This window comes from Leptonychotes weddellii, chromosome 10 (assembly GCF_054177405.1).
Source record: "Leptonychotes weddellii isolate Sample4059 chromosome 10, ASM5417740v2, whole genome shotgun sequence".
NCBI classification, from domain to species: Eukaryota; Metazoa; Chordata; class Mammalia; order Carnivora; family Phocidae; genus Leptonychotes; species Leptonychotes weddellii.
In genome coordinates this window covers 94,517,105-94,537,101 of record NC_138378.1, presented here as the reverse complement: position 1 = coordinate 94,537,101, position 19,997 = coordinate 94,517,105, and the positions used below count along the sequence as shown (strand labels likewise).

Sequence of the window (19,997 nt, the reverse complement as noted above, 5' to 3'; positions counted from 1 at the left end):
GTTGCTTAGTTTCCAAATATTTGTGAATTTCCCAAATTTCCTTGTGTCACTAATTTCTAACCTTAATACTACTCTTGAAGAATGTACTTTGTATGATTTTAATTCTTTTAAATTTATTGAGACGTTTTATGACCTAGCATACGGTTTATTCTGGAGAATACTGTATGTATGCTTGAGAAGAATATGTGTTCTGTACTATTGGGTGGAGTGTTTTATAGATGTCTATCAGGTCTAATTGCTTTACAGTATTTCTATTTCCTTGTGAATCTTCTGCCTAGTTGTGCTATTAATTACTAAAAGTGGGCTTTAAGGGCACCTGGGTGGCTCAGTTGTTAAGCGTCTGCCTTCAGCTCAGGTCATGATCCCGGGGTCCTGGGATCAAGCCCTGCATCAGGCTCCCTGCTTGGCAGGAGGCCTGCTTCTCCCTCTCCCACTCCCCCTGCTTGTGTTCCCTCTCGTTGTGTCTCTCTCTGTCAAATGAATAAATAAATCTTTTAAAAAATAAATAAATAAATAAAAGTGGGCTTTAAAGTTTCCAATTAAAAAAAAAAGTTTCCAATTTTTATTGTTTAATCGTCTATTTCTCCCTCCAATTGTGAATTTTGTTCCATATATTCTGGGGCTTTGTTGTTAAGTCCAAGTATTGTTTTCTACTGTTTTTCATAATATATAGAATTTACATTGTGAGCTAATTTTGTTTCCTTTTTATTATACCCTTTTATCAACCTCTCCCTATTTCCCCACCCCCATCCCCAGGCAACCACTCTTCCACTCTGTGTTTCTATGAGTTTGACCTTTTTTTGTTTTTTAAGATTCCACATGTAGGGCGCCTGGGTGGCTCAGTTGTTGGGCGTCTGCCTTCGGCTCAGGTAGTGATCCCGGGGTCCTGGGATTGAGCCCCGCATCGGGCTCCCTGCTCCGCATACTTCTCCCTCTCCCACTCCCCCTGCTTGTGTTCCCTCTCTCACTGTGTCTCTCTCTGTCAAATAAATAAAAAAATCTTAAAAAAAAAAAAAGATTCTACATGTAATTGATACCATGCAGTATTTATGTTTTTCTGTCTAACTTATTTCACTTAGTATAATGCCATCAAGGTCCATCCATATTGCTGCAATGGCAGCATTTCCTTTCTTCTGGTGGCAGAATAACATTCCATTGTGTATGTATAGACTACATTTTCTTTGTCCATTCATCATCAACAGACATGTAGGTTGTTTCCAAATGTTGGAACAGCCCCGTCACTGTAACTAGTCAGTTTCTTCTTCTGTTTCCTACAGTGGACCCTAAAACAACAATAAAAAGTCACTTCCATTATTCTTCAGATATCCTACCTATCTGCCTCTACTTCACTCTCAGCTAAGGACGAAGCTTCCTCCATCTGAGAAAATGGAGGCCCCATTAGGAGATCTTTCACTACCCTCTCCTCAACCTTAAAGCTATTTTGTATTTGTGCCCACTCCTGGCCCTTTACAAAGATGTGATCCCAAAAGAGGTACTCTCTTCCTTTGCAAAAGAGGTACCGTCTGATCCTATCTCTTCCAGGCCCTCTCAGAACCTTGCTTCATCATTTATATTCTCTTTGATACCTTTATCTCTACCACCACTCCTTTGCTTTCAGCCTACACACATGCTCAAACTTACTTCAAGGTAAAAACTTTCCCTTAACCTTCTCCCCTGTTAAACCTGTCTCCCTATTGCTTTTCACAGCCAAAGTTCTTCAAAGACTAATCTCAGCTTGGTTTCCTTTCCATGACTTCCAACCATTCCTCAACCTACTACAATCTATTTTTCACCCCAGGACTCTGCTGAAATTACTCTTGCAAAGGTCCACGTCATTCTTAGGCCCAAATCCAAGGCCTCCTATCAGTTCTGAAGCAGCATTTAATACTAGCAACCCCTTCTTTCTTTTTGAAAACTCTCCAACTACAACTACTATCTGAACAATGATTTTCAAATCCATGCCTCCTGCCAGGTCTTGGAGCCAGGTCAGCTCTCTCCTGAGCTCCAGACCGCTAGATCAAATTGACAACTGTACATATCTACACAATCTCTAAACACTTCATAATCAACATGTCTCACATGAATAGAAATATATTCTCTCTCTCTTCGTCCTACCTCCTAAATAACTCTCAATTCCTGCCCCACTATAACTATCTTGGTGCAAATCCTCATAATAACACTCAAATTGCCTCTTGGGGTAGACTGCTATTTTTGCCTCCAATAGCCATTCTTTCCTTCTTAGACATAGAGCTGCCAGGCTAGAGACCACATGTCCTACCCTCTCATGAATTTGTGTGACCACGTAAGCAAGTTCCCAGCACAGGAAAATGAGAACTGGTGGGTGACTTCCAACTTCACTTGTTAAAAGAAAAGTTGCTTGCCTTAAAATAACTCTGTCTCTCTTCCTACCAGCTAAAGACAGACACACCAATGATTTAGCTTCAGAACAGCAGATGAATGTGTGCACTATCAGGTGATGGCATAAAATGGAAGGAACACACATCCCTGAATGAGCTCATGGAATAGCAACCTGGGCTCACCTCACAACTGTTACATGAGAGAGAAATAAATATCTATCTTACTTAGGTCCCTTTATTTTGGAGTTTCTTTGTATAGCAGTTAACCTCAACCCTAACACCCTTCTCCATATAACTCTTAACTGGTCTCCCTATTTCCAGTATTAACTTACATTTCAGTACATTTGCCATATTATTGCCAGTTATCTTTAAAACATAGGATAAGTATTAGTCTTCTCCCTAATAACCTTCTATGACTCACAGCTCCAGACGTTTTGGCATAGCACAGAAGGTGTTGTGGTACACAATCTGTCCTTAATATCTTTCTAGCTTCCACCCTTTATGACCCACTCCCATCCCTGACGACACCCCCATTTCCCTACACAGATACTTTAAGCTCCAGCATCATTTGACTTCAACTTTCTCCAGTGTTAGAGAATAACAAAACATAACGCAAAAGCTCTGCAAAATGAGAGAAGAGGTAAAGAAAATTACCTGAAAGTCTGATGAAGCAACCAAAAGAATGTGCGCATAGACAAAGTATACTTTACATACAGTCATTAAAATGATAAAACTCAGGGTTTCTTCTTTGTAGGAAGCATTTGAAGATGCACTGCCCATTCCATGGGCTGAAACATCAAAGCACCAACATCCATGAGAAAAAATAAGTGGCTATTTTAATTATATGGATAATACAGATTTTTGAGGTGAAATCCATATAACAAAGTGTACAACTCAGTGGCATTTAGTACATTCATGATGCTGTGCCCCCATCACCTCTATCTAATTCTAGAACATTTTTTATCATCCCTGAAGGAGACCTTATACCCTCAAGCAGTTACTTCCTATTCCCTCCCTCTTCCCCAGCAACCACAAATCTGCTTTGTCTCTATGGTTTTACTTAGTCTGTATATTTCATATAAATGGAATTATACAACATGAGACCTATTAAGTCTGACTTCTTTAATTTTAGCATATTTCTGAGGTGCCTCCTTGCAGCATTTATCAGTATGGAGGACATAAATTTTACAAGCAGTGTTATTTGTAAATGCAACATACTGGAATCAACCTAAATGCTCACACATAGGACAGTGACTGAATTAACTATGGTACATATATATGATGGGAGTACTATGGAGAATGAGAAAGATCTCTAGCAACTAGTGTGGAGTGATTTCCCAGACATGCTGTTAAGTGAAAAGAACAAAATTCAAAGAGGTATCTATAGTATGCTACCTTTTGTGAAAGAAAAAAAGAAAATAAGAAAATATTCATGTATCTCATTTGGGTAAAAAACAATAACAACAAAACAACGCAACAGAAAAACATGGAAAGGAAAACCTGAGACCAAAGACAGTGGTTAGAATAGGGTAAAAAGAATAGAAGTAGAATACTTCCCTAAATATACTGTTTTGTATAGTTCTGCCTTTTAGAATCATGTCAAAGTTTCACATACTTTAAAAACACTCTAAAAGAAAAGAAATAAAATCAAAGATGAGGGAGGCATCCCCCAAATGAATACAAACAAACAAATGAACTGGCTATATGCCATGCGTTGAACTGTGTCCCCCAAAAAGATATGATGAAGTCTTAACCTCTAGTACTTGTGAATGTGACCCTATTTGGGAATAGGGTCTTTGCAGTAATCAAGTCAAGATGAGGCTTTTAGGGTGATCTCTATGACTGGTGTCCTTATATAAGGGGGAAATTTGGACACAGGAAGCACACTCTGTGATGATGAAGGCTGAGACTGGAGCTTACTACACGCCAAGGAATGCCAAGCATTGCAGGCCATCACCAGAAGCTGGAGAAGCATGGAACATATTCTCCCTCAAGCTCTCAGAAAGAACCAACTCTACTGACACCTTGATTTCCAACTTTCCACCTCCCAGAACTATGAAAGAATAAATTTCTATTGCTTTAAGCCACCTAATTTGTGGTATTTTGTTATGGTTGTCCTAGGAAACTAATACACCACAGAGATATTAAATGAATAACATAAACACTTCTGAGAGGGTAAGGAAGGTGGGGAACCAGACATTAGAACAGTGTATGTTCTAAAGATAAACAGAACTCTAAACAATGATCTCTAGCTAGTATCTGATTTCTCACAGAGGCATGGACTGACAATTCTGAAATTACTTTTGTGTTCAAGGATAAAGCAAAGAAATATTCAATATACTGTGGCTAATGGAAACTAAGCTCCTCCCTACTGGAGAAGAGAGTTACAAATATGAAAAGGAGAGAATGAACCCTGTGGTGTTAGACTAGTATTGGTCTTAGACAGTCAGAGGGGTAGAGGGGCAGTGGAGGTATGGGTAAATGTGTATTTATGTGTGTATATACACAGGATGTCTATTATATAAGGCAGCCTCGCAATAAGGATGCTTCAGCAGCAATAACTACACCTAGAATCCAAAACAAAGGCTCAAGAACTCTCTTAGATTAAAGGAAACTCAAGAGACCGGCAACTGACTGCAACACATGATCTTGGATTTTCTTTTGCCTTTATAAAAGATATTATTGGGGTGGGACGCCTGGGTGGCTCAGTCAGTTAAGCATCTGCCTTTGGCTCAGGTCATGATCTCAGGGTCGGGCTCCTTGCTCAGTGGGGAGCCTGCTCTTCCCTCTGCCTGCCGCTCCCCCTGCTTGTGCCTTCTCTCTCTGACAGATAAATTAAAAAAAAAAAAAACTTAAAAAATTTTTTTTTAAAAAAAAAGGATATTATTGGGGCAACTGACAAAATCTGAATAAGGGTTAAACAATAGCATCGTACCAGCATCAATTTCCTGACTTTGACCATTGTACTGTTATGTAAGACAATGACATTTCATTGTTAAACACACACTAAAGTATTCAGGGGAAGATGGTTTCTTTTAGTGTAGCGAAGAATAAAGTAAAAAATAATAAATCGAGTACTGAGAAATCTGGGTGAAATACTGAAATTCTTTGTGCTATTCTTTCAACTTTTTTCTGAAGTCTACAATTACCTTAAAAAATGTAAGAACTTAAAATTTAATTAAAAATTAAAAATAAATGAACATGGGTTCTAGAGTAGAGAGGCAAACTTTCAAAGAGCATTGCTGGAGAACCAGGAGTTATTCTAAGCATTCCATGAAGCATCTGTAAGGCAATACACATAACAGCATAGGCTCTAGAAAAAACTTAAACCTGGATTTGAATTTGCTCCACTGTTACACAGCCCTAAGGCAAATGGAGCTTTTCTCCATGAACTAGGGTGGGTAGCCTACAAAAGGCTAGAACATTACCTTGTTCCACAAAGTGTAAGAATTCTAGCAATTGAACTCCTAAGTGTTTTTATTTTACACAAAAAGTAGGTTTTGTGGCTGATAAATCACTCACTGCACCGACCACCAGTGTGGACCACTTCTGGGAGGACTTGGGGACACCCTGGGGAGCTGTGCCCATTCACATGCATTCTTATTTATCCTTTGCAATGCTTGTTCCCTGGTTCAGTGGTAGGCAAGCAAATTAAGCTGCTCTCAGTAGTATATCCTTGCCAATCTCTGAACTCCAGGAACCAGCCCTTTGTGGTCTACATAATCATGTGTGTCCCCATATGTGTATGTACATATGGATGTCTGTATATAAGCATACAAGAAAATCTGGAGAAAATCACCCCAAAAGTTGACAGTGTTCATATAGCTGGTAGAATGATGATGTTTAGTTTCCTCTTTTTCATTGTATTTTTCTTACTTTTATTATAATGATCAAACATAATCTTTGCAATTTAAGTTTAAAAATGTTATAAACTAATATTACACTGTACGTTAACTGGAATTCAAATAGAAACTTTAAAAAAGTTATAGTCTGTTGGTTAATTAAAGGATGACTGAGACAACCAAATATAAATTAAAGCCACATGGGGGTACCTGGATGGCTCAGTCAGTGGAGCATGCAACTCTTGATCTTGGAGTCATGAGTTTGAGCCCCACATTGGATGTAGAGATTACTTAAAATAAAATAAAATCTTAAAAAAAATAATAATAAAATAAAACCACATGAGTAAGATTGGAAGTCCCAGTGACATGTGGACTAAATTCACATTTAAACAAAGAATTTTGTCCTCATGTCTGAATAAGTTTTCGTTTAGCTTCAGGTTCAAATTAGATATCGATTGTTAAAAAAAAAAAAAAGGAACAAAATTTGGATGCAAATTCTTCATTACATTACACTTATGTATTTCAGATTTGGTTTTTTCAAAAAGTTGTAGACTGGCCATCAGAATTCTAATTTAGAAAAATCATGAAGCAGTCTCCCTCCACCACATCCAAATCAAATCTAAATCTTATCAATCTTCTGAGGCTAACTACCAATTCAGAGAAGAACATATTAAATAATACCACAGGGAGGCAATTAGCAAAATCCAAACTGATGGAATAATTCTACACAACAAATAACCAAGTTTCTTCAACAAAAAACTTCAAGGAAAAAGAACAGATTTAAAAAAACAGAGAGAGAGAGAAGATAAAGAGAAGGAACCTACAAACATAAAAGAAATTTGAGACACATCAACTAACTGCAGCATATGGAACTTATTTGTTGTTGGAAGCTACATTAATACTGTTGAGATATAGCAATGGCATGTGCTTATATATTTTTATCACTTTGCTAAGCCATATTTGAAAATCATGTAATTCATCCAGATCGAGTGTACAATTCAACAGGTTTTTTTTTAGTAATTTACCAAGTTGTGCAACCATGACTGTCAACCAGTTATAGAATATTACCCCAGTAAGATCCCTCATGTCCATTAATTGCTAATCACCACACCCCCACACACACCAGTCCACTAACCCACTTCCTGACTACAGATTTGCCTCTTCTGAACATTTCACATAAACAGAATCATACAATATGTAGTCTCTTGTGTCTGGCTCCTTTCACATAGTGCGTTTGTAGGTTTATTTATGTCCCTGCATCCATCAGCATTTTGTTTCTTTCCATTGCTGAATAACATTCCATTGTATGAACATATTTTGTCTTTTCATTTACCAGCTGATAGGCAGTTGTTTCCAACTTCAGACTATTATGAATAATGCTACTACAAACGTGTGTGACAGCTGTGTATGCAGATGCACAAGATGGAACTGCTGGGTTGTTATGGTAAATTAATGTTTAACTTTTTAAGACAATGCCAAACTGTTTTTCCAAAGTAGATGTACCATTTTACGTAAGAATTCCTGTTTGTGGTTATACTTTGATTTCTTATCCTTTTTGCATACATGCTGGAAGATTAAGGGCTGACACTATATGGTATTTGGGATCTGATTCAAAATTATGAGTGGTAGAAGGAGGGTCGTGGGTATAGATCAAACAAGGCTGGTCACATTTTGAAAACTGTAATACATTAGTAGTGCAACTACTTACTACAGCAGGTACCATAGTACTTTGTTCCAGGCACTATTTTAAGTCCTTTAAATATATTAGCTCATTTAATCCCTACAATAACCTTAAGAGGCAGCTACTATTATTACTTCCATTTTAGAGATCAGGAAACAGAGAACCAGAAAGCTGAAGCAATGTGGTCAAGCCAGGACTACAATCAAAGTAGCAAAACTTTAGATCTGTACTCGTTACCAGCAGGCCATATACTTCAAGCATACCAACAAGTGATATGTGACATTAAAGCAAAGAAATTAAATGCTAAAATTCAGGTGGCTTCGATGAAGATTTAAGTAGGGAATCCAATGTTAACTAAATTTAAGGATATATCTAATAGCATATATATAATAATAACCCTTGCTATCTCTGGATGGTAGAATATTATTTTTCTTCTTTTTATTTAATTGTATTTTCTACTTTTAAAATAATCAATACATGCATAACAGTGTTCAAGATTAACATCATAATAATACAAACGCTGCATTAATCAGAAAACAAATAACTTGATGAACAATAAGATTTTTCAAGTTCCTGATTTTTTAAAGGAAATATTAAGAGGTACTGAACAACTACTATGCATCAGACACAAAGTTCAGTGCGATGGACACAAACTTGATGAAAGCCTAGAAACAAAGAAAGGCAATTGTAGAATGACAATACAGCTGTGGTAAGTGCTATAAGGGAGCTATTCCTGCGGAGGAGTCCTTACTCAGACCAGGGGTAGGGAAGACCTGAAGGAGAAGGCACTGAATGGACTTGAAGGAATGATGTATGTATAAACTACTTCTAATCAGAGACAATTTCATCAAATAACATAGCCACTTCTTAAAGATTACAAATGAAGGCCCTACTTCAAATGCCAGATCTTCCTTTTTTTTTTTTTTACCTCAGATTTCACCAACTTCACAAATGGCCAACAGACACATGAAAAAATGGTCAACATCACTCGGAATCAGGGAAATACAAATCAAAACCACGATGAAATACCACCTCACACCAGTCAGAATGGCTGAAATTAACAAGTCAGGAAACAACAGATGTTGGCGAGGATGCGGAGAAAAGGGAATCCTCCTACATTGTTGGTGGGAATGCAAGCTGGTGCAGCCACTCTGGAAAACAGTATGGAGGTTCCTCAAAAAGCTGAAAATAGAGCTACCCTACGACCCAGCAATTGCACTAGGGATTTAACCCAAGGATAAAAATGTAGTGATCTGAAGGGGCACCTGCACCCCAATGTTTATAGCAGCAATGTCCATAATAGCCAAACTATGGAAAGAGCCCAGATGTCCATCAACATATGAATGGATAAAGAAGATGTGGTAATATATATATACAATGGAATATTACTCAGCCATCAAAAAATTGTAATCTTGCCATTTGCAATGACGTGGATAGAACTAGAGGGTATTTTGCTAAGCAAAGTAAGTCAATCGGAGAAAGACAATGATCATATGATCTCACTCATGTGGAATTTAAGAAACAAAACAGAAGATCATAGGGGAAGAGAGGAAAAAATAAAACAAGACAAAATCAGAGAGGGAGACAAACTATAAGAGACTCTTAATCACAGGAAACAAACAGGGTTGCTGGAGGTAGGGGTAACTGGGTGCTGGACATTAAGGAGGGCATGTGATGTAATGAGCACTGGGTATTATAAGACTGATGAATCACTGACCTCTACCTCTGAAACTAATAATACATTATATGTTAATTAACTGAATTTAAATTAAAAAAAAATCTTCCCTTTTTTTACCTCAGATTTCACCAACTTCAAATATCCCCTAAAACATAAGAAATTTAAAGAAAAAACCTGTCTTATATGTGAAAGTGTTAGACTATACAAAATCTGTAAATATGTATAACTTAGAAAGTATTTTTTTATTCATTATATTTGAGTGTGATTTGATCACAGTCCATCAACATATCCTTAAATTTCATCTTAATGGCACTTCTAAAAAGTCTACTGATGATCTAAATCAGGGGCGGGCAAACTACAGCTGCAGGTGGTCTGGTTTGCTAAGAATGGTTTTTTAGCTAAGAATTTTTTTTTTTTTTCTTCATTTTAGAGGGAGAAAGGAGAGAGATGGGGAGGAAAGAGGGAAAACTGAATGCAGAGACCACACGTGGTCCACAAAGCCTAAAATATTTTACTGTCTGGACTTTCCAGAAAAAACTGCCCACCTTTAAAAACAAAAACAAAAACAAAACTACAGGAATGGGTTTCTGCTCAAACCAAGGATAAAACCTGTTTTACCAAATTCGTCTATCATCAGTTTGGAGCGGAAGAAGCCATCAGAAAGCCACTACCATCACTGTGGAACTCAGTCTACACACTAGCACAAATGCTTGCTTGTGGCGGAAAAGAGAAAGAGAGAAAGGACTTTTAAGAGAGAATAAACAAGATTATGGTAGTTACTCAGAAAGACATGGGTTTTGCAAAGGGTGGGGGATTTCAGAGAGAAAATACAGGTGAAGCAGAAAAAAAATAGAGTCATCCTAGGGGCTCTACAATAAGCTGCTCAAGTTGGAAGGTAACTACTATTACAGTATTAATGACCCATAAAATGTGAGGGCTAGGTCTACTGAGAAAACTGAGGCTCAGAAAAGTTGCTTGCCCAAGTTCACACAACAAGAGTGTAGAACACAAAGAACTGGGCTCCAAGCACCCCAATCTCAGTTTAGCTCTTTCCCCTGCATCACACTGCCCTCTGACCACAGGATAAGGTTAACCTGGAAAAACACCACTAGTGACTGGTGACAAGTTAGCTCAACTGAGTTCAGAAGGAACAAAGTCTCTTCGCAAGTTCGCCTCCCTCCCCCAATTACAAGTTATTTTTCAAGGAAGAACTGAGCCAGGTGTCTACAGGTCTTGAAGAGGAGGAGGAAAGAGTAGACCCCAGTTCTATTTTCCAAGATGTTCGGAACAATCAGAGAATGCTGACCAAACATCATTAAAATCAGCTTTAAAGTTAACCAGTGCTTATGACAATAAGAAACATCAAATTTCAATTTACCTGGTTCCAATTTTATTACTTTAATTGCTGCCAATTCACCAGTGTTAACATTCCGTGCCTAAAAGAGAAGAAAAGACAACTGTGAAAAAGAGCTTTCATAAAAAACTTTATGAAATATAATTTTAGTTTACTGTTTATTTTCAGTTATACATAAGTATTTTTTAAAGCAAGAATTGCAGAAGGGGTTTCTATTTACAAAATAGATAGTATATTCTTCAAAATGAATGTCAACGTTAATTCAACTGTAAATTTAATAAGGGTAATAATAAGTTAACACACACAGACTTCTGTATGTGCCAGGCACTGTTCTAAATGTTTTATAGTAATTTATTTGTCCCACAACAATCTTATGAGGTAGGTACAACTATTATATCCATGTTGCAGATGAGGAAACTGAAACACAGAGAAGTGAAAAAGCGTGCCAAGGCCATTGCTAGTAAGCCATTAGCAGCAAGATTCCAAAGCAAGAAGCCTGACTTCAGAGTCGGAGCTTTTAAGCATTACACTCTACTGTCATTCATTCAAAGGTGAGTTAAAATTTTGAACTGATTAACTAGCCTTAAACTGTTAAACTTAAAAATCTTGGAATATGGGGCGCCTGGGTGGCTCAGTCAGCTAAGCATCTGCCTTCAGCTCAGGTCATGATCCCAGGGTCCTAGGATGGAGTCCCCAGGTCATGCTCCCTGCTCAGTGGGGAGTCTACTTCTCTCTCCCTTCCTCTGCCCCTCCCCCCCAAACAGGTAAATAAAATATTTTTTAAAAATCTATCCATAATATTAGATTGCTGGTATTTACAACTGTAATTATGTATAAATAAGCAGAAGCTGTCTTTTTCAATTTGTTTGAAAATGGCAGTAACTGTCAAAATGTTTTACAACTGGATCAGAACTTTCAAAATACTTCAAACTGTTATAATTGTTACATAATACTTAAACTGCTAACTGAAACTTGATTTTCATATCAAGCAATAAAGATCAATATATATAATTCCCTGATCACAGAAAGATACAGTCCTGTGAGCAGAATTACTCGTAGTTGCAACAGTCTCTTTTTTTTTTTAAGATTTTATTTTTAAGTAATCTCTATACCCAACATGGGGCTTGAACTCACAACCCCAAGATCAAGAGTTGCACACTCCACTGACTGGGCCAGCCAGGCACCCCACAATACTCTTATTAATGGTGAAGATCAATGAATCACCCACAAGGAATGGTAACAGCATTAACAGTGGAATCCTTCTAAGAATACTGGAGCATTAAAAATGTCAGATAACAATCTAGGAAGGTAGATATGGGACACAGCCACTGCTGCAATATAAAATTTAACCTTTTAACTCAAAGAAGAACAAAGATACGAAAAGTTCTCCACCATATCAAGGAGCCTGGCTGGCTCAGTCAGAATGGCATGCGACTCTTAAATCTTGGGGTCATGAGTTTCAGCCCCACATTGGGTGTAGAGATTACTTAAATAAATAAGTATTTTTTTAAAAAGATCTCCCCAGGGCGCCTGGGTGGCTCAGTTGGTTAAGCGACTGCCTTCGGCTCAGGTCATGATCCTGGAGTCCCGGGATCGAGTCCCACATCGGGCTCCCTGCTCGGCAGGGAATCTGCTTCTCCCTCTCCCACTCCCCGTTTGTGTCCCCTCTCTCGCTGTGTCTTTGTCTGTCAAATAAATAAATAAAATCTAAAAAAAAAAATAATAATAAATAAATAAATAAAAAGATCTCCCCATACAAATTAAGAAAAAAATTTAAATTAAATTGGCAGGGAAAATTCATTCCTTCTGAAAAAATCCCCATAACCAATGAACGCATATCATGGCAAACTTATTATTGGCAGTACAAAACAGATCTCAACAGTTATTTCAAACTAAACCTAATTTCCGTTAAATGAGATACACATTTCAAATATAGTGCAAGTGTTCATTCCCTTCCCTAGGATGAGAAGAGACTGTGTGTGTGTGTAACACACACACACACACACACAAAATGAAAGAGAAATAAAATCAGAACATCATTCTGGAAGCATTTTGTAAAAGGGGGGGAGGACAGAGTGTACCTGTAAAATATTCAGGTATATCACATAAACATGACTCATAAATCTCCTCAAACACTATCACAACTACTTGCCTCTCCTCACACTTCATGAACTTTCCCTGGTAGGCTCCTCCTAGATACAATGTCTTCTAATCCTCATCTTTTTTAGTACTTCTCCAAATAAAATAAGACGGTACTCTCCCCAATTCTCACTTTTCCACTTAAAAATCTTGCCATGGTTTTGTTTTCTGTTTACTGAAAAGAAACTCGGAGTATGGCTGATTTCCACTATAGAAGAGCAGAGATAATATGAACTCCTAGAAAGCCAGGATGATTTTTTGATTTTTTATAGCCGAAATTTGGTTCCTAATTGACCACAAGAGGGCATTACTGACAACACAAGTTACACAAAGTGTCCAAAATGGCTACTGTACACAATGTACTATTCTTCTAAAAATAGATTTACTAATAATTAACACCAGCACATATTTAACAGAAAAACTGTGACAATAAGTGACTTATCAGTAGCACTGATCAGACTAAAGTCAATATTTACTACAGGCTTTACTTACAAATAGGATTTCTTTAGAAGGAACAAAAAAACAAAACAGCCAAAATTATGACTGCTTTTTTACCTACTGAAATATTTTCCAGTCCGTAACTTAGGTAATTCACAAAAAGGGAAGAAAAATAACAACAAAAACTGAGCTTTTCTGCATCAAAATCCAGATGTTTGTTAATGAAAAGTCTTACATGCTTTTTTAAAAAAGATTTTATTTTTTATTTATTCAGAGAGAGAGTGGGAAGGGGCAGGAGGGAGAGGGAGAGAGGGAACTTCCAAGCTCCCTGCTGAGTGTGGGGTCTGACACAGGGCTCAATCTCATAACCCTGAGAGATCATAAGCTGAGCCGAAATCAAGAGTTGGATGCTTAACTAACTGAGCCACCCCAGGAGCCCCTAATGAAAAGTCTTTAAAGCATTATGATTCATCAAGAATCTTGGTATTCTGGCTAAATCATATTTTGCTGTCTCTAAATTTAAAATGGTCAAGATTACTCACTGAGATAAATATAAAAATTAATAGTATCTCCTATGCTCTGCAACTACTATTCTTTTAAGACTTTATTTATTTGAGAAGGGACGCCTGGGTGGCTCAGTCAGTTAAGCGTCTGCCTTCAGCTCAGGTCATGATCTCAGGGTCCTGGGATCGAGTCCCGCCTTGGGCTCCATGGTCAGCGGGGAGTCTGCTTCTCCCTCTCCACTCCCCTTGCTTGTGCTCTCTCTCCCTTGCTGTCTCAAGTAAATAAAATCTTTGGGCGCCTGGGTGGCTCAGTCATTAAGCGTCTGCCTTTGGCTCAGGTCATGATCCCAGGGTCCTGGGATGGAGTCCCACATCCAGCTCCCTGCTCGGCAGGAAGCCCGCTTCTCCCTCTCCCACTCCCCCTGCTTGTGTTACTGCTCTCGCTGTCTCTCTCTGTCAAATAATAAAATCTTAAAAAAAAAAAAAAAGATTTTATTTATTTATTTATTTGAGAGAGAGAGGTGAGGGACAGATGGAGAAGCTGACTCCCCGATGAGCACGGAGCCCAATGCGGGGCTCAATCCCAGGACTCCAGGATCACGACCTAAGCCGAAGAACAGACGCTTAACCGACTTAGCCACCCAGGCGCCCCTGCAACTACTAGTCTTTTAGCAATCACCTAGAGCAATTTATTAGGAAGAAAATGAGACCAAGGTAAATAATGTAAAATATCACCATGTATAAAGCTAAAAAAAATTTAAGATTTATTTGAGAGAGAGAGAGAGAGAGCGCGCGAGCACATACGCAGCGGAGAAGGCACAGAGGGAGAGAAAGAGCACGCAGCCCAACACTGGGCTCGATCGCAAGACTCTGAGATCATGACCTGAGCTGAAACCAAGAGTCAGACGCTTAACCAACTGCGTCATCCAGGCGCCCCTAAAGTTAAAATTTTTTTTTTTTTAAAGATTTTATTTATTTATTTGACAGAGAGAGACAGAGCGAGAGAGGGAACACAAGCAGGGGGAGGGGGAGAGGGAGAAGCAGGCTTCCCGCCGAGCAGGGAGCCTGATGCGGGGCTCGATCCCAGGACCCTGAGATCATGACCTGAGCCAAAGGCAGATGCTTAACGACTGAGCCACCCAGGCGCCCCTAAAGTTAAAAACTTTTAATTCAGTATCAATAATATAAAATTCTCAGACTTGCTCAGGGCAGAAAACTAAGAATAAATATTCTAAGCACCTAGACCTAGGCGTCTTATGCCACCTCACTGGTTTGACCACCGTTCTTCACTTGCTCTGAAAATGATATTCAGATCATGTCGTTCTTAAGTTGAAAACTCTTCAGCAATATACATCATTGCAAAGACAAAATTCAAATTCCTTGTCAGAGAATTTAAATTTTCACTAAATATAGCACTTATCATAATAGCTTTTAGTGAAATATAATTCACATACCATAAAATTCACCCTTTCAATGCATACAATTCAATGGTTTTAGTATACTCACAGCTAAGTAACCATCACTACTATCTAACTTTGGAACATTTCATCACCCCAAAAAGAAAGCCCAGAGCACTCAGTTAGCAGTCACTCCCTACTCCTCCCCCTCCCAGTCCCTGAGAACTATTGGTCTACTTTCTACCTCTATGGATTTGACTATTCTGGATATTTCATATAAATAGGATCATACAAAATGTGGTTCTTTGTGACTGGCTTCTTTAACCAAGCAGAACATTTTTGGGCTCATCCATGTTGTAGCATGTATCAGTACTTGACTCCTTTCGCTACTGAATGATACTCGATTGTATGGAAATACCATATTTTGTTTATCCACTTATCTATCAGCTGAAGGATATTTAGGTTGTTTCCACTTTTTAGGTATCATGATTAACGCTTCTATGAACATTAGTGTACACATTTTTTTTTTGAAGATTTTATTTATTTGAGAGACAAGAGAGCATGTGCACGAGCACGAGGGGGGAATAGGGGGCAGGGAGAGGGAGAAGCAGGCAGCCCGATGCACCAATGTGGGGCTCAATCCCAAGACCCTGGGATCATGACCTGAGCCAAAGGCAGAAACTTAACCGACTGAGCCATCCAGGCGCACTTAGTGTACACATTTTTGTTTTTAATTCTCTTGGGTACAGACAGACCTAAGAGTAGAACTGCTGAATCATATGGTAACTCTACGTTTGGCTTTTTGAAGAACTGACAAATTTTTCTCCAAAGTGGCTGCACCATTTTATATTATCACCAGCAATATGTAAGGGTTCCAATTTTTCTGCATCCTTTCCAATGTTTGTTGTTATGGTTTTTATTTTAGCTGTCTTAGTGGATGTGAAGTGTTACCTCTCATTGTGGTCTGACTTGCACTTCATCAATGACTAATGATGTTGAGCATCTTTTCATATGCTTATTGGCCATTTGAATATTTTCTTTGGAAAAATGTCATATTCACCTCTTTGCCCATTTTTGTGTTGTCTTTTTACTGCTGACTTAGAAGAATTCTTTATAGATCCTGATATGTCTCTTATCAGTTACATGATTTGCAAATATTTAATTCCATCCTATGGACTGTCTTCATTTTCTTGATGGTATTCTTTGAAGCACAAAAGATTTTAATTTTAATCAAGTCCAATTTGTCTATCTTGTGTTGCTTTGCTTTTGGTATTATAGCTAAGAAACCAATGCCTAACCCAAGGTCACAAAGATTTTTTCCCTATGTTTTCTTCTAAGCGTTCTATAATTTTAGCTCTTCCATTTAGGTCTATGATCCATTTTGAGTGAATTTTTATATGGTGTCCAGTAGGACTCCAATTTCATTCTTTTGCACGTGGATATCTAGTTGAGAAATATAGCATTTCAACAATAAAACTTTTCACTATCTTGCCCCAGTCTTTCCAGTCATTTCCTAATTTGCACTTTATGCTGCAGCCAAAATAAACAACTTGCCATTTCCCAAAGCTATCCACACGTTTGCTCTTTGGATCATACTGCCTAGACAAACGCTTGCCCCAACTCCTTCCTGGGCCCAACTCCCAGATAATCCTTTAAAGCACAGCATAGGTTATTATCACTTCCCACAAGCCTTTTCCCTATTGCTACTCTGGCTTAGGCATCCCACACCCATACACTCCCAAAGATCCTGGGTAACCTTTCCCAAATGGGAGTGGACCTGGTTAAGAAAGTCCTGCAGATCTAGAATTGGTCTCAGTTTAGAGAAGCTCTTGCAAACTATTATGATTCAAAGCTGTCCCAGAAGTCAGTTGGGTTCAGTCAGCCTTTTAGAAGCCATTTGTATTAGAACTGATTTGGGAAAGAATTTTTCTGAGTTGATTTCATGCTGACTACTGCGTTATCTCCAACTATCAGAAAAGTATTCCTTGAGTGTGAGAGTAAACAACATCATCAAGAAGTAATCATTAAGAGGCAAAAAGTGTCTCTCTGTCAAATAAATAAAATCTTAAAAAAAAAAAGAGGCGAAAAGTGTGCTACTCTACGATATAAAGTGAGTTAGAGGCAGTCACTACCAAAAATAATCTATCGATTATGTACCAAACACTGTACTCAAAGCTTACTACTTAGAAGGGTCTGTCCAACATTAATATGAAGAAAGGGTCAGAAATGGGAGTGAAGATATACAAAGTTTAGTCCTGGCTCTGCCAGTAACTAGCAGTGGGATCTGAGCACGTAATTTCCCTTCTGTCTTCTTCCCAACTCCTTCCCTCCAATTTAAAAACAAGAAAGTGAGAAAGACTATTTCTAATGTTCCTTCTAATTCTAAAAGTCAGTGTTTATATCAAATAATGTAAGTCTAAATTAACAGATTCCAAATACTAAACAAGCTGACCAGTTATATAAGAATATTAGGAGTTTAAAAAGAAAACGGTAACGAAAAAAAACCACCCTTGATTTTCAACCAACAGATTTAAGACAGGAACCATGGATCTGTATTTAAAGCTACTGATGTGTTTCTGATGTTCAGCCAGGTTTGGGGACCTGGTGTAAGGCACTGCGCCATTTGAGTTTTATAAAATATAAATACCAACTTCTAAGTCTGAAAAGAGTGTTACAGGGATGGCTTTATGAAGGAGATTACCATTTAAGCAGATGTTTGCAAGATGGGCTGGATTACAACAAACATGGAAGAGCAATGGGAAAGAGAGCATAGAAAGAAAAGCATGAGCAAAGGCACAGGGACAGAAAACACAGGCTAGTTTGAGTGTATAAGGCGGGCCAAGCCTCAGGGTGCCTCCCATATAAATACTCCCTTTCAGAGGGAAATGGCTAACCCATAGCCCCTGCTGAAGGAATAGTTTTGATTGCTTTTCTACAGTTACTTGAACTGGGTGTTAGCCTACCACAGGGCAACTAAATATACAGTAAGACTGATAGAGTGACCTCTGTCCCTGGTTTGCTTAGGACACTCCTAGCTTATGCCTACTGTCCTAGCAGAATTCTTAATAGTGCCCACTTTCATTCTCAAAATTAAATTTCTATTTAATTTGGATGATAAAGTATAAAGTCACTCTACCAGTAAACCCTTAGCTGACATGAAAAAAAGATACAGGCCAGATTCTCTAAAATAGGGGTCAGCAAACATGTCCGTTTTTTTAAATTCCAGTATAGCTAACATATAGTGTTACATTAGTTTCAGGTGTATAATATAGTGATTCAACAATTCCATACATCACCCAGGGCTCATCATGATAAGTATTCGCTTAATTTCCTTCACCCATCCCTGCCCCACACCTCCCCTCTGGTAACCATCCCTTTGTTTTCTATAGTTAGGAGTCTGGTTTTTTATTTGATACAGATCTGTTTTTATAAGTAAAGTTTTACTGGAGCACAGCCATGTTCATTTGTTTAGGTGCTGTCTACGGCTGCTTTCACAATACAGTGGTTGAGTAGTTAAGATGGAGACCATATGAAATACCTGTAAGTATTTACTATTCGGCTCTTTAGAGGAAAAACTGGCTGACCCCCACTCTAAAAAAGCATTGTCCAGTAGAACTTTCTGCACTGAAGGAAATGCTTTATATCTGCACGGTACAACAGAGTAGCCCCATGCCACATGTAGCTATCAATCGGCTGAAATACGGCTAGTACAACTGAAGAAATGAATTTTATTTGTGTATGCAATAAAATATTTAAATTGGGGAGTTGTAATTTTTTGCGATATAACTACATTTAAAATGTATTAGTTTTAGGTATACAACATAACTTGATATACGTATATACTGCAAAATGATTACCACAATAAGTTTAGTTAACGTCTATGACCACACATGCTTAAAAATTCTTTTTCCTTGTGATGAGAACTTTTAAGATCTATTCTCTCAGCATCTTTCAAATATACAATATAGTATTGATATAATTGTAGTCACCATGCTGTACATTACATCCCCAGGATTTATTTAGCCTTTAACTGGAAAAAACCAACTTTAAAAAATATAGTTCTGGTAGTTTTAACACATGGATAGATTTGTATAACCACCATCACCAGCCAGAAGCAGAAAAGTTCCATTACTGCAAAAGCTCCCTTGGAAGTTATATTCTCGCCTTACCCTAACCCCTGGCAACCACTGACTGGATCTTTGCCACTATAGTTTTGTCTTTTCAAGAATTTCATATAAATTAAATCATTCATATGTAACTTTCTGAGACTGTCTTTTTTCACCAAGTGGCTGCCTTTACCATTAGTTTGTTCCTTCTCATTGTTGAATTGTATTCCATTGTATGGATATACTACTGCTTATCCACTACCAGTGGAAGGACATACTAGCTGCTTTTAGTTTTTGGCAAATATGAATCAAGCTGCTATGAACATCTGAGTACAGGTTACAAAAATACCCAGGAGTGAAGATCAATGGAACAGAATAGAGAGCCCAGAAATGGACCCTCAACTCTATGGTCAACTAATCTTCAACAAAGCAAGAAAGAATGTCCAATGGAAAAAAGACAGTCTCTTCAACAAATGGTGTTGGGAAAATTGGACAGCCACAT

General features: G+C 38.1%; 1 protein-coding gene and 1 long non-coding RNA gene across 4 annotated transcripts in view; both read right to left on the bottom strand.

The window, feature by feature from the left end:
• Positions 1–19,997, bottom strand: part of MAP4K3 (mitogen-activated protein kinase kinase kinase kinase 3) — a 182,621-nt gene that overhangs the window by 108,609 nt on the left and 54,015 nt on the right. For all 3 annotated transcript variants that reach the window (XM_081796879.1, XM_006728030.3, XM_006728031.3), the window contains exon 2: positions 10,937–10,994. In XM_081796879.1, the coding sequence (XP_081653005.1) occupies positions 10,937–10,994 (58 nt within the window). The remainder of the gene's footprint in view (positions 1–10,936; positions 10,995–19,997) is intronic.
• Positions 88–10,930, bottom strand: LOC145715943 (uncharacterized). The gene is made up of 2 exons (XR_014138250.1): positions 3,012–10,930; positions 88–1,283 (listed from the first exon to the last, which is right to left on the bottom strand). It is a non-coding gene; the product is annotated as an uncharacterized LOC145715943 (long non-coding RNA).